General features: G+C 35.2%; 1 protein-coding gene across 3 annotated transcripts in view; it reads left to right on the top strand.

The window, feature by feature from the left end:
- AEBP2 (AE binding protein 2) overlaps positions 1-13633 on the top strand; it is a gene marked incomplete at its 5' end in the record, with an annotated part of 101339 nt that overhangs the window by 75128 nt on the left and 12578 nt on the right. For all 3 annotated transcript variants that reach the window (XM_079938045.1, XM_079938046.1, XM_079938044.1), the window contains 5 exons: positions 732-918; positions 4016-4140; positions 8983-9050; positions 11131-11244; positions 13574-13600. In XM_079938045.1, coding sequence (XP_079794171.1) covers positions 732-918; positions 4016-4140; positions 8983-9050; positions 11131-11244; positions 13574-13600 — 521 coding nt within the window. The remainder of the gene's footprint in view (positions 1-731; positions 919-4015; positions 4141-8982; positions 9051-11130; positions 11245-13573; positions 13601-13633) is intronic.

Here is a 13633-nt window from a genome sequence, read left to right as displayed (position 1 = left end):
TCTCAGTGTTGCAAGTACAGAAGGCTGAGGAGGCAGTATTTAATGGAACTTATAGAGGGTTGCGTAAGACCAACCCTGAGCATACAAGTTGTCTTCTCTGAGCGACTAGATCCAGTAGTTTAAAAGTCAGTATTATTGTATTTCTTTCTTGTCTGTTAAAACAGTGTAGAGCAGTTGGGAGCCTGATGAAGGTTTTGAAGTAGCATATATCTTTTTTTTTTTTTTTCTTGTGGCTCCGCGGCTTGCGGGATCTCAGTTCCCTGACCAGGGATTGAACTCGGTGAAAGCCTGGAATCATAACCACTAGGCCACTGGGGAACTCCCTGAAATAGCATATATCTTAAAATAAAAATAACTTTGAAAATCCAGGAATCCCAGTAATTGTTCGATTATCTTATTCTTTGATGTGAAAACGACTTACTGCTCCTCTTAGAAAAGTGATTAACCTCCAGATTTTTCTGGGAAGAAGATTCCACTATTTTTGTCTTGCACATGGTGGGAAGAGCAGTAAACTAAGGAGTCATGAAAGTTTCCAGGCTCTGTCACTGGTTAATCTGTATTTTGTGCAACCTATAAAGTGAAAGGGTTGTACTAGTCCCTCATAGATCCTTTCTGGAATTAGTTCTGTAGTGTTACTGATTTACTTCTGAAAATATGAAATATTCACTCGTTCATATTTTGCTTCTCTCCTATACAGCATCCCTGACATTTTTTTAAATTTTTTTATTTAGTGTGTTGTTGGTGGCTGCAATGCCAGCTTTGCTTCTCAGGGAGGGCTAGCTCGCCATGTACCCACACACTTCAGTCAGCAGAACTCCTCAAAAGTTTCTAGCCAGCCAAAGGCCAAAGAAGAATCTCCTTCTAAAGCTGGAATGAACAAAAGGAGGAAATTAAAGAACAAAAGACGACGCTCATTACGTAAGTGTCTCACTGAAAATCAGTGTGTATTAGATGGTTTTGTTTTTGTCTTGGGCTTTCATGCAAATTCAGTTTTTACCATTCTTCAACTCTGCTTATCTGTTTTTGTTAACAGTAATGAACAGATAGGATCTTGGTCTTTCACTGTGAGAATTCAGTGATGTATGTTTTACCTCTAGTAGCTAAGGGAATGTAAGTATATGTGGCCTTAGAATCCAAGCTCTGTAATTAGATTTTGAGGGCTAGTTTGATTCTCTTCTAAATTAAGACCAGTTATGGCAGTGTTGGTATTTCTGACAATATTTTAGAAAATCTGAACATGTTAAAGATAAAAATCAAGTAAAAGTTAAGTAACCTGTCTGCTCCAAAGTGGTGTGTGTGAATAGCGAAGCTCTGTGTAGTCTGTGTCTCTACTTAACAGTCTTGCTGTGACACACATGTACAATGGTTATGGGCTTACTCATCAAATTATGCGATGTATCCTTGATATTTAGGATAGAACATAATTAGATGATTGTATACTTTTGAACCGCAGGCGAAGAGTCTCTATTTTTGTCGTCTTCAAAGGTATTTCATTATACAGCTCATTAAAAAAATGGTTGGGCACCCAATCTTAACTTGTGTATTTATACAGTATATATAGGTAACACTGCTAGTGTGCATTATAATTACCAAGAAGGAATACTGAAAAACAGAGATGAAAAAAATCCAGAAGTGATATTATTTTCTTCCCCACTCTATTGGATCATGACACACACCTGGTTTGGAGACTGTTATTTTAGTTGAGCATTCTTGACACTTTAATAGTGGACATAACATGGTTAAGGTCTGAATGCATAGAATCTGAAATTTGGGAGCTTTTATTATTCTGAATTTAATTCAAGTGATGACTTTTGTGTTTGAATCTTGAGTGAGGAGTGATATATTTGAATGGTTTAGAGGGGTGACTTATTGTTATTTTCTCTAAGTGCTTATCCTTCTCAGGAAAAAGCATATTTGGAGAGCATGGAGAAAGTATACATTTTTCCCCCTGGGTAGCAACAGATCAAAATAGGAAGGGGATTTGTTTCTCAGCTTTAGGTAAAATCATGACTTTTTTCTCTCCCATAAATCTCTCTTTTTAAAATTTAAAAAATTTTTTTAACTGATTTCCCATTGTCATTGCATTCTTAGTCTTGTGGGTTCTGTTAGTTTATCACTAGCTGGCGTTTTGTTTATTTCCTTTTGAGCAAAAAAATCCAATGAGAAAAGAGCTATTCATGTTGTTTTATTGAGTATGCCAGCTGTTAGATTTGTGTAGATGTACAGTGAACTCCATGAATAGTAGAGATAATTTCACTCCACATAGTGGTAAGTCAGAATAGTGTGGTAAATCAGCATACATGTAATTCAGAGTATGCTGTACCAGGAAATCAAGCCATTTCTTTTATTGTCGGTAAAATTTACTTTTTTTTTTTTTTTTTTTTTTTGTGGTACACGGGCCTCTCACTGTTGTGGCCTCTCCCGTTGCGGAGCACAGGCTCCGGACGTGCAGGCTCAGCGGCCATGGCTCACAGGCCTAGCCGCTCCGCGGCATGTGGGATCCTCCTGGACCGGGGCACGATCCCGTGTCCCCAGCATCGGCAGGCAGACTCTCAACCACTGCTCCACCAGGGAAGCCCTAAAATTTACTTTTTAATTACAGATGATCTTGAGATATTTTACATATATTAGAAAGCTCCACAACTGTAAAATAATAAATTCTTTTTCCTTACTTTGAACAGTGTTTTTCTTAGGAATAAAAACAACATGTTTATAATAATATTAGTGGGATAAAAATAGAAATTTTAAAAAATGTTTTTATCAAATATTCAATGTTTAACTTTGTTATGATCATACTAAAAGATTGCTTACTCTAAGTTTGTGAATTTATTTTTTAAAAAATGGTGTGAGCATATTAATTAAACTGCGTTATGACTGAAGGCATTTTTCATATACATTTATTTTACTTATTCATAATCTATAGCTGTTATATTTCCATTTCTCAAATAAGGAAACAGTCTAAGGTAGATCAAGCAGTTTGTGCAAAGTCACATTGCTAATAACTGGTGGCATTGAGAGTTAGAAAGAATTTTGGTGGACTCATTGGCATTAAAAATGTATTTATGGTGGGACTTCCTTGGCGGTCCAGTGGTTAAGACTCTGTACTTCCCCTGTAGGGGGCACAGGTTCACTCCCTGGTCGGGGTACTAAGATCCCGCATGCCAGGCAGCAGGGCCAAAAAATTAAAAACAAAAACAAAACAGTATTTATAATTTTCTTAGATTATTGTTAGAAGAGTTATTCTTATTTTTTTTTTTTTTTTTTTTTTTGCGGTACGTGGGCCTCTCACTGCTGTGGCCTCTCCCGTTGCGGAGCACAGGCTCTGGACGCGCAGGCTTAGCGGCCATGGCTCACGGGCCCAGCCGCTTCGCGGCATGTGGGATTCTCCCGAACCGGGGCACGAACCCGCGTCCCCTGCATCGGCAGGCAGACTCCCAACCACTGCGCCATCAGGGAAGCCCTAGAAGAGTTATTCTTAATCAAGAAAATGCTTGTCAAAAATTCCAAAATAATATGACCACTGTGTCAAATCTGGAAAAATTTTTGATTACATACTAATGTAAAATGTTCATGAAATGTATTTCATATGTTTGGCTGAGGTGAATGAGATCTGTGTGTAGTGCACAGATGGAGACATTTATCAGATTGTTGAAAATGTACGACTGCTGCTCAGGAGAGATGCTGGAGTAAAATATAGAATTATATGAAAAAGATAGTAGCTGAAATATGCAATCATGCGGTTGGAGGCTAGAACCTCACACACCAAGGGGCAGAATTAACCCACACTTACTCACTGGTTGGAGTTCTGCTTTTGTATATCCTTACCTTGTTAGCTAGGTTCTGTGTTTTGAAAGCAAAGAAAATCTTGCATTTAAACACTGGATAGGTACTTATTCGTTGTTTCAGTCTTTTTTACTTATTACATATTTTTGTGGAAGATGGACTACTAGTATGGCTGCTTGGAGACTGTTATATTTTTCTAAATATTCTTTACCTCTTTTATATTGACTTTTAGCACGACCACATGATTTCTTCGATGCACAAACACTGGATGCGATAAGACATCGAGCCATATGCTTTAACCTCTCAGCTCATATAGAAAGTTTAGGGAAGGGACACAGTGTTGTTTTTCATAGTACTGTAAGTATTTGATTTTATTTTTCAAATATTTCCCACAATTTGACATTTTAATGATTATGTTGAATTTTTTAGCCTTTAATTTGAACTATTTAAGTATATTGGGGTGACATTTGGGCTACTAGGCATTTGAAGATCAGTCTCTGACCTTAAGTTAAACTAGGTGTCTTTTCTGACCTCTGGTTTCCTTGCAGGTAAAGTTAGAGCGTTAGACTTCTTTTAACTCACATCCCTATGTGGTGCATGCTCCTCCATCACCCATAAAATGCACATCTAAAGTTTGTGTTAAATGAAAGGTTTATGAAGGAGGGAATTTTAATCTGTTTTGTTCTGTGAATGTATTCCAAGTGTCTAGAATTGTGCCTGACACATAGTAGGAACTCAGTGTATTTGTTGAATACCTATGTTGTTCTACTTGGAAAAAGAAAAGTATTGAATTTGAAAAGGCAATAATGAATTTATTTTTAGTTAACTAGGAGTTAATAGAGAGCTGTTCTTTCTTCTCATGCCCCCTGCCATTTTTATTATCCAGTCATCTTTATATTGCTATAGTTTGGTGTAGGTCAGTTAGTAGAAATAAACTTTAGACCAGACTTTTGGTGATTTGAATCCCTGGAAAGAGAGATTATTTAATTTTGCCTGTTGAAATAGAAAATATACTAAATTTAGGTTTTATTTTTATATTCTAATCAAAATGCATGAGAATTTAAATATAAAAGATCAGTATTGATATCTTTACTGGTTTGAACCTCTTATTCTTCCCATCTCCTCTAATAATGAGGTTTTCTTGTATTTTCATTTTTTCTTTTATGTATACTTAAAATTCAAAATGCCCAATTTTGATTTTGATTCCCCAAATTACAGGCAAGAAGGTAGAAGATTAGACACAAAGGAAAGGGAATCTTTTCTGAGATTGGAGCACATAATGGTGTGAGTTTGGGTTTAAGGAAAGTTGTACCATACTTACGCTCTTTTAAAGAATGTTGTAAACATAGTTATCTAAATAAGAATGAAGACAAAGTAAAAATGTCTGTGCTGGGAATTTTGTTGGGATTCAGCAAGATCAGGAGCTTGCTCAACAGTGATGGTTAAAGTCCTCCTTTGGAATTTGATAACATACGTTTATGATTTGGTAGGTCTATAATTGTTCTTTTTTTTTTTTAAGTTGAAAGCTAACATTTATTATCCAAGTTTACATTTATGTATTGTTAATAGGAGATAGAAAATATTAATCATTTAATAAGTTGAAATAAGTGGAGGATTGACTGTAATCATAAAATATTTCATGATTTGATAAAATAGACTTTTAATTATCTTACTGAATAAAAGCATGTCAGATAAAAAATAAGTTAATTTTTTTATCCATGAGTTTTTTTTAATTGAAGTATAGTTGATTTACAATATTGTGTTAGGTTCATGTGTACAGCAAAGTAATTCAGCCATATATATATACATATATACACACACGTATATTTTTTCAGATTATATTCCATTATAGGATATGACAAGATATTGAATATAATTCCCTGTGCTATACAGTAAATCCTAGTTTCTTATCTGTTTTACATATAGTATTTTGTATCTGTTAATCCCATACTTCTAATTTGTTCCCCCTTCCCTCCCTCTCCCCTTTGATAACCATAAGTTTGATTTCTATTATTATTTTTCTTTTTTAGTCAGTAAGATGTGGTCACCAAACCCAGAGTTGGCATTAGGGATAATTTGTTAATTTACTTAAATATTGAGCACCTACATGTGCCAGGTACTAATGATACAGCAGTGAACAAAACGGGCTAAAACAAAACAAGAAACCATGCCTACACTCCAGTGGAAGAGACATGATAAACAAGATAAATTAGTAAAATTAAAAATTTAAAAGGAAGAAAAAAAAAACAACTTAAAAGGAAGTGAGGGCATGAGCCATTCAGTTATTAGGGGGATGAGCATCATAGCCAGAGGGAAAATCAAGCATAAGATCCTCAAGTGGGGACATGCAAGTATGTCTGCAAAGCCGTGAGGAGGCCAGTGTGGCTGGAGGAAACAAGTGCGGCAGAGAAAGTAGGAGCAGTCGGAGAGGCAATGGGGAGGGTCTTGTTGGACTGAGACGTTGACTTTTGTTCTACGTGTATTGGGAAGCCATTGGAGGAGTTTGAGTAGCCATGCTCTATTGTGATTTCTTTTAAATAAAATTTTTATTGAGATATAATACATACAGACTCACCCATTTAAAGTATACAAGGGAATTCTCTGGCGGTCCAGTGGCTCTCGCTGCCGGGCCTAGGTTCTGTCCCTGGTCAGGGAACTAAGCTCCCACAAGCCACGCAGCACAGCCAAAAAAATACATAATGCAATTCTGTGAGTTTTGACGGTTGTACTTACCTATGAAACCACCACACCACCACAGTTGAGCTGTAGGACAGTCCTGTCACGCAGAACATTCCTGGTGTAGCTCATCTTCCTGTAGTTCATCTCGGCCTCTGCCCCCTGCCTTAAGAGAACTCACTGATCTCTTTCCTCTCATGCAGGTTTTAATGTGCTCACTCTGGTTTCTGTACTGAGAACAGATGATAGGTCAGGGTTGGGGCGAGAAGGGATCAGTCTTTTCAGTATCTCAGGTGAGAAGAGGTCAGAATGGGTGAAGTGGAGATACTAAGAAGGGTTAGATTTTGGATATCTTTTGAAAGTGGTATTGACAAGAATTATGGATGGATCAGATGTCAGGTATGATAATGAGAGGAAAGGATGACTCCAATGTTTTTGGCCTGGGCAGCTAGCCAAAAGGATGGAGTTGCCATATAATAGAGGCTGTGAGGTGAGCAGATTCGGGGAGAGGGGAGTATCAAGAGCCATAATTTCGGCACATTCTATAGAACATCTCGTGCTTCTGTCATGTAGGCAGAAGGATTTAAGAGTTTGAGCTTAGAGGAAAGGTGTGGCTACAGATAAGAATAGAACTTTCTAGCATATTAGTGTTATTTAAAGGTATCAGACTGGATAAGATCACCTAGGAAGTATTAAAGAGAAAAGAGAAGAAATAGAGGATTGAGGTTTGGGGCCTATCAACATTTAATGATTTAAAGGGCAATAAATCTGATGAAATAATGGTCTAGTAATGAACAAGTATCTACATGTTAGGGAATAGAGGCGATGATGATAAATAAGGTTGTGTTTTAAAAAATGAAGCATCAACTTCATGCTTTCATTAGAGCAGCTTTTTGGATGAAATCCTTAGGCTCACCGTGGGAGGAGTAAAGATAATCAAAAAAATGAAGGAACTAGAAATGTGATATTAGGAGTCTGGAAGAAAACTTAAAATTTACTCAGAAAATAGTCTGAAGATGAAAATAGGTTTTCGAGCTGTAGAAAACATCTGAGAGGATTTAAGAACATGATTGATTACCTATGTTTATCATAAACTTTAAAAACCTAGGAATAAGAGTGATTCACACCCCCAGGCAACATTGGGGTGGCAGAGGTACCTTGACTGAGGAAAAGTCACAAAGGTGTAGTATAATCTGAAGAATGCTTTTTCCTGGGGGAAGTGGAAGGAAGAAACATCCCTAATGGGAAAAGGTCTTCCTTGGGGCCAGGTGAGGAGGTTCTCTAAGGTTCCCTGAGTGTGACTGGAAAGGTTGGTGGGGGCAGTTCGTGTTAAACAGTAGTCAGATGTTCAGTGCTAACTGCAAATGTAAGTTTCCTCGTTACCAAATTAACTTGTATAGGAAATAACCATATTTGTAGTGAAAAGATTTGCATAAAAGTATTTATGGGAGGTACTACGCCGTGCAGTTTGCCTAATTTGTCTTCTTTAATTGAAACATTTTCTTTTGAGCCGTCTCCAGAAGAGGTCAGCAGAATCCTAGTTACCAGTCAGTTGGCTTGCTGTACTTGGTTGCATTGCATTATTTTTATATCTTACTTCTTTGTAGAGGTACTTTGTTTTAGCATCTGCAGATCTGTCTTTGAGCTTTTTAATTGATTCCATTACCGAGTCTAGAATTAGGGTACTTAACTATAGGTTTTTAAATAATGGGGCCAGAAACTTTTATATTTGTATGAAGTACTGTTTTTACTTCTAATATGTTTTGAGAATGACACATAACATTACTTTGTGAGGCTGTTTGGAAGTTAAACTTGGTAAAAATATTGAGATTTAGATTATTAAAGCACTAAAGAGCTAATTTGGTTAATATGGCAGTTCTAAGAGTTAATAAAATACCATTTTGATCGATTTTTAAAAATCGTTACCTTAGTTTTCTGAATCTGGTAATGAGTGACAAGCATATTGTTTTTACTACACTTATGTAGGTCTTTGTGTTCTGGTTGATCCACACTTTAACTTAGGTAGATTCCTAACTGAACTGAACACTGATTGGTTAATGTTTCATTTAAAATAACAGAAATCAACCAACAAAGGGAAAACTCCCAAGCAAACGACAAATACCTTAATCCTAAAAAGGAGACCTCTCCCTTTCTAGCATTATTTTTTCTTTACTCTTCATTTGTCCTTTAAAAGTATTTCAGCCAATATGGATTCTTGGTTGGCAGTCTGGCTCAGCTAAAGACTTTGTAGAGAGTAAAATAAATAGCATTTTCAAAGATAATATGGTTTTAGTATTTGGCTGTACAAAGCTACTTCAGTTCCTTTTTTCTTTTTCTTTTGTGAAAATATATGATCAAAGGTGGGAAATTGCTACAAACCGGGGCAGAACAAGATGTTGTGGTGGTAATATCTGGTCCAGGACATGAAAACTTAAGTTCTTGATTAGGACCAAAAGCGTTTTTTAAACATATTAAAATGATCTTTTATAAATAGTTTTATGATTTCTTTTATATCATTGCTAGGTAATAGCTAAGAGAAAAGAGGATTCTGGAAAGATAAAACTTTTGCTTCATTGGATGCCTGAAGACATGTAAGTATTTGGAATACTATATATATAACTAATAAACTGATCAGTCTTATTTTTATTAAAATCTTATACTCAAAAATTACTTAAGCTATTGGGTTCAAAGTAAAAGACTTTAAAGAAATGAAACCACGAAACATTTTGAGGTCGTCAGCCTTAAAAAGATAATCTGTAAAAGCTCTTAAGAGTACCTGGCTCAAGGTATAAGCTTTAAAACTAGCTTTTAAAATTGTTTTTAATGGAAGCTGTTAAAGCAATTTTTAATCATTTTTAGGATGTGATTATTTTTAGAATTTTTAATGACCCTCAAGTAGGATAGGGTGCAAGCAACCTTATTTGTGCCTTTGTTTGAATCATTTATTTTAAAAATTTCTAAACATTTTCCAGCACACAATTAATGATAGTTTATAGAAAAAAACAGTTGGTCAGTTTTCCAGGAGTGTTAAATTTTTCTTTTGAGTTTTAGTACCATTTTATTAGAGCAATTCTGGTCCAAATGCTCCTTAATTTAATTTCATGCTCAATTTTCCTTTTATTCTCAAAAATAATTTTTTTTGTTGTTGCAAAAGGTAATGAAGATGTATCATAGAAATCTTATCAGCATCAAGAATAGAATAAGTTCACATGAATGGAATCTCATTAAAAATTAATAATATGTGGTTAACACTTGTTATTAAATATTTTTCTGTAATATTGTTTCCCAAACTCCAGTCTAAAGAGATGTTAATGAATCTGATATGAATTAAGAGCTTTAAAAGTAGATTTGGAAGATTACAATGCATGTTAGCATATTGAAGTAAAGAAATCTCTTTAGCTTTTTAAAAATCCTGTGATTGTCAAACTTCTATTAGTGTAGAACATATTTTCCACTTCCTTTTACCCCTGCCCCTTCCATGTTTTAGGGAAATGCTACTCTAAAATACTTTGAAATAGCGCGTAATATTTATTTAATGAACTCCTTTTTACCGAACATTAAAGTTACCCATTTTTCTCTACTGTTAAAAAAAGAGACATTAAAATGTCTTTATTTACAAAGTATGCAAAATGTTATGGGTTTTGATACTCATCGCCTTCCCGAAAGTTTGTACCAATTTCTGATCTCATCTACTGCATTAGAGAGCTTATTTCCCTGGCTTATTACCAGCACTGGCTATTGGCATTCTTACATTCTTCATTTCTTTGATTATGAGCAAGATAATTTAAAAACTGTATCTTTGGTGAATTAATGGTTTGTGACCTTTGTCTCCCTTGTTCCTTTTTACCTAATGAGTGTTCACTTGTTTCATATTGATTTGTAAGAGCCCTTTTTATATTAAGTTTATAAACAGTTCCTTTAAAAAATATCATATTCAAATATCTGTATTCTTAGTATTTTGGAAATCGATCAATCCAAATATCAAAATCATTTTATTTGAATTTTTCTATAGGATTAAATTTTTTTAAATTCAGGATGTTGGTTGTATGTGCCTTTTTTTTAAAGTGGAAATTAATCTGGTGGGGTTTTTATTTCTTATTTCTTCAGAAAGAGACTAGGTGTCAGATTTTCATCAAGTTAAGCTCAGATATAGTTCCACTTAGCAAACTAAAAGGCAGACAGTGTGTTCTAATATTTGTTTCTAAGTCTGATGTGGCTTTGCCATCAAAAATTTATAATTCAGGGCTTCCCTGGTGGCTCAGTGGCCAAGAGTCCGCCTGCCGATGCAGGGGACACGGGTTCGTGCCCCAGTCCGGGAAGATCCCACATGCTGTGCAGCGGCTGGGCCCGTGAGCCATGGCCGCTGAGCCTGCGTGTCCGGAGCCTGTGCTCCACAACGGGAGAGGCCACAACAGTGAGAGGCCCGCGTACCGCAAAAAAAAAAAAAAAAAAAAATTATAATTCATTTCCAGATTTATGCCTAAAATTTCACCTTGCCATTTTTTTAGCTGGGACTCTACATCCCACTACTTAGATCACTGAGTTTCCTTGGCATCTGAGAATCTCGTTAACCTAGGTGCCCCAGTCAGACTAGCAGAAAAAGCTGGGTAATGTGAAGGGTAAATTTAAAATTAATGTTATTTTGTATATGACTTGTTTTTTAATTCATAGTCTGCCTGACGTGTGGGTGAATGAAAGTGAACGACATCAGTTAAAAACTAAAGTAGTTCATTTATCAAAGCTACCCAAAGATACTGCCTTGCTTTTGGACCCAAACATATACAGGTAATTTAATTCTTGCTTTGATGTTTTATTTTTTTGAATTGTAATCTTAAATCTCCTTAAATTTTGGATATAAAGTTAGGACTTAATTTTTAAGTACTGAATTTCAGTATCAAGCATATCTTGCTTTCTGGGGTTTCATATATGGAAATTACATCACAATGATTTATAAATTGTAGACTAGAAGGGTAATATTTTGGTAAAGTTTATATGCCAGGTTAATTCCAGATTTACCTTAAATAGCTTAAATTGTGGTATACATAGTGTTTTGAAAATAAGTTCCTTTTGTTTAAGTAGGTAATTCTTTTTTATAATATCACACGTGTTGACCTGGGAATATATCGCATGTGCCCTAAATACCATTAATGGTTGAAGTTCTTAAACTTGTACTCTCGCCAAACTTTTCAAAAGAGCATTTTAAATATTACTGTGTTTTTATTTAAGAGGTAGCTTGGAGTGTTCACGTTTCTAACAATTTTCTGATCTGACCTTTGTTTTAGTGTGCTGTGCATATGAAGGTATAGGGGGGGAAGGAGAAGAGACCAACATTACTGGCTATGTGCTGAGTCACTGTGCTAGGTGCTTTACATATACTTCATCCTCACAGCAGTCCTGTGAAGTAGGTGTTCCTATGTCTGTTTTACAGATTGGAAATCTGAGGCAAGAGGTTAAATAGCTTAAATCTGAGGCAAGAGGTTACACAACTAGGATGTGACTGAACTCCATACTGCCTCTATCCACATGACATATACTAGGGTGATTAAAAAAGTGGTGAAAATGTTTAAAAGGCACTCTTAATGAGTGAACTTTATATATTTTAAAAAGGAATTCTAGTTTAGTATAGCAATAGGTTGGGTAAGAGTAAGATGACATAATAATTGATAATCCCAAATGTGAATTTTAGCTATTGTAAAGGTACTATGTCTTATGCCAAATTTTGAAACAATTAAATACTTTGAGGTTTTGTTCATTCCATGACTCAACTTTTTGGAATGTGAAGCATCTTCTGAGAATGAAATTCTCACATAATGGGCCTTGCGGTGTGTGGAAACATTGAGACTCTTCCAAACTTTTAAAGCATCTTTTGGTGAAGGTCCTAAATGTAATGAAAACTTGTTTTTTGTGGGTTGAGCTAGGTTAGCAAGAGATTAACTAGCAGAGAGAATAGTGAAATGACCTTAAAGGAAAAGATCGAGGGACGTTCACTACCAAAAATATGAGAGTTATGATTTACCTTTCTCTTTATAAAGAAAAATAATTGAATATTCTTTATTTATTGGCACCTAATTTAGGGTTTATTTCTGCTTATTCTTTGAAGGGAGTGATTAAAATTTGCATTCTAAAAGAGTGGTATTTGGGGAGAGCCAAGACTGGTAGTAAACATGCCTTAAGCAGTGAGTTGACAAAGGGGCATGAATCTTAATTATAAGATTGAGACTAACTTCTGTGTTTCTGCCCTGCATTCTACTTCCCACTCTCAAAGGGTCTTCCTTTTTCACAGAATCAGCTTATTTTTGCTGTTCTTATGCTATATAGGAAACAATTAAGATATTTTGGTGAAAGTGACAAATAAATATCATTCAAGCTCAGAACTGATGTCCAGAAGTACATAGGACTTGCATCACCTGTTTTCAGGGTATAATTCTGCAATTATTACTGATTACTGGAGTAATGAAGATGTTCTTAAGATATATTTGGTGCTTCTGTGGTGTTAATTTTCTTTAGCTGTAAACCAGCCTCCACCCCATCTTAACATTTAATCTTGAGTCTAAACTTTCATGCTTCTACTATTCTGGAAATTAGAATCAAGTCTACTCTAAAGTGGTACAGAGTCGTAGAACCCACTACATTTGCCGTGGTGTAACATCTTAGCAATGCCTGGATTTTGACTGGGAAAACTTGTGAAATTAAGAGGGGACAAAGCAATTATTCTAATTTGTTTCAGGAGAAATAACTTGACAGCTTATGCGCATCTCAAAATGAAAGCATGACAAACCTTCCAAAAATATATTAACTTCAAAATGAGAGTAAAAAGGACATATTTATTTGAGGTTTAAACATTAGTTTTAAAGTATGGTTAAAATGTATGTGTTAAACATGAGATTCTTTTTTAGAAACACATTATCAGGCTACATAAAAAGGATTTCTTAACAAGCTATATATATTACGTAACTAAATTTATATCCATCATGTGAATGCTTTGGAAATAAATTTTCATGGTGATCAGTGATCATCACATTGCCTATTTCTTATACATATTTGTATTTTTGAAGCACTTAATGTGTTTTTCATTCAATTGAATAAAAGAATACTCCTTTTTCTCTTTTTCTAGAACAATGCCGCAGAAGAGGTTGAAGAGGTAAAAAATAAATAAATACATAAAAAGCAAACA

The sequence above is a fragment of the Stenella coeruleoalba genome, assembly GCF_951394435.1.
Source record: "Stenella coeruleoalba genome assembly, chromosome: 11".
Taxonomy (NCBI): domain Eukaryota; kingdom Metazoa; phylum Chordata; class Mammalia; order Artiodactyla; family Delphinidae; genus Stenella; species Stenella coeruleoalba.
Note: the sequence above shows the minus strand (reverse complement) of the source record. Positions and strands in the feature narration are given on the sequence as shown.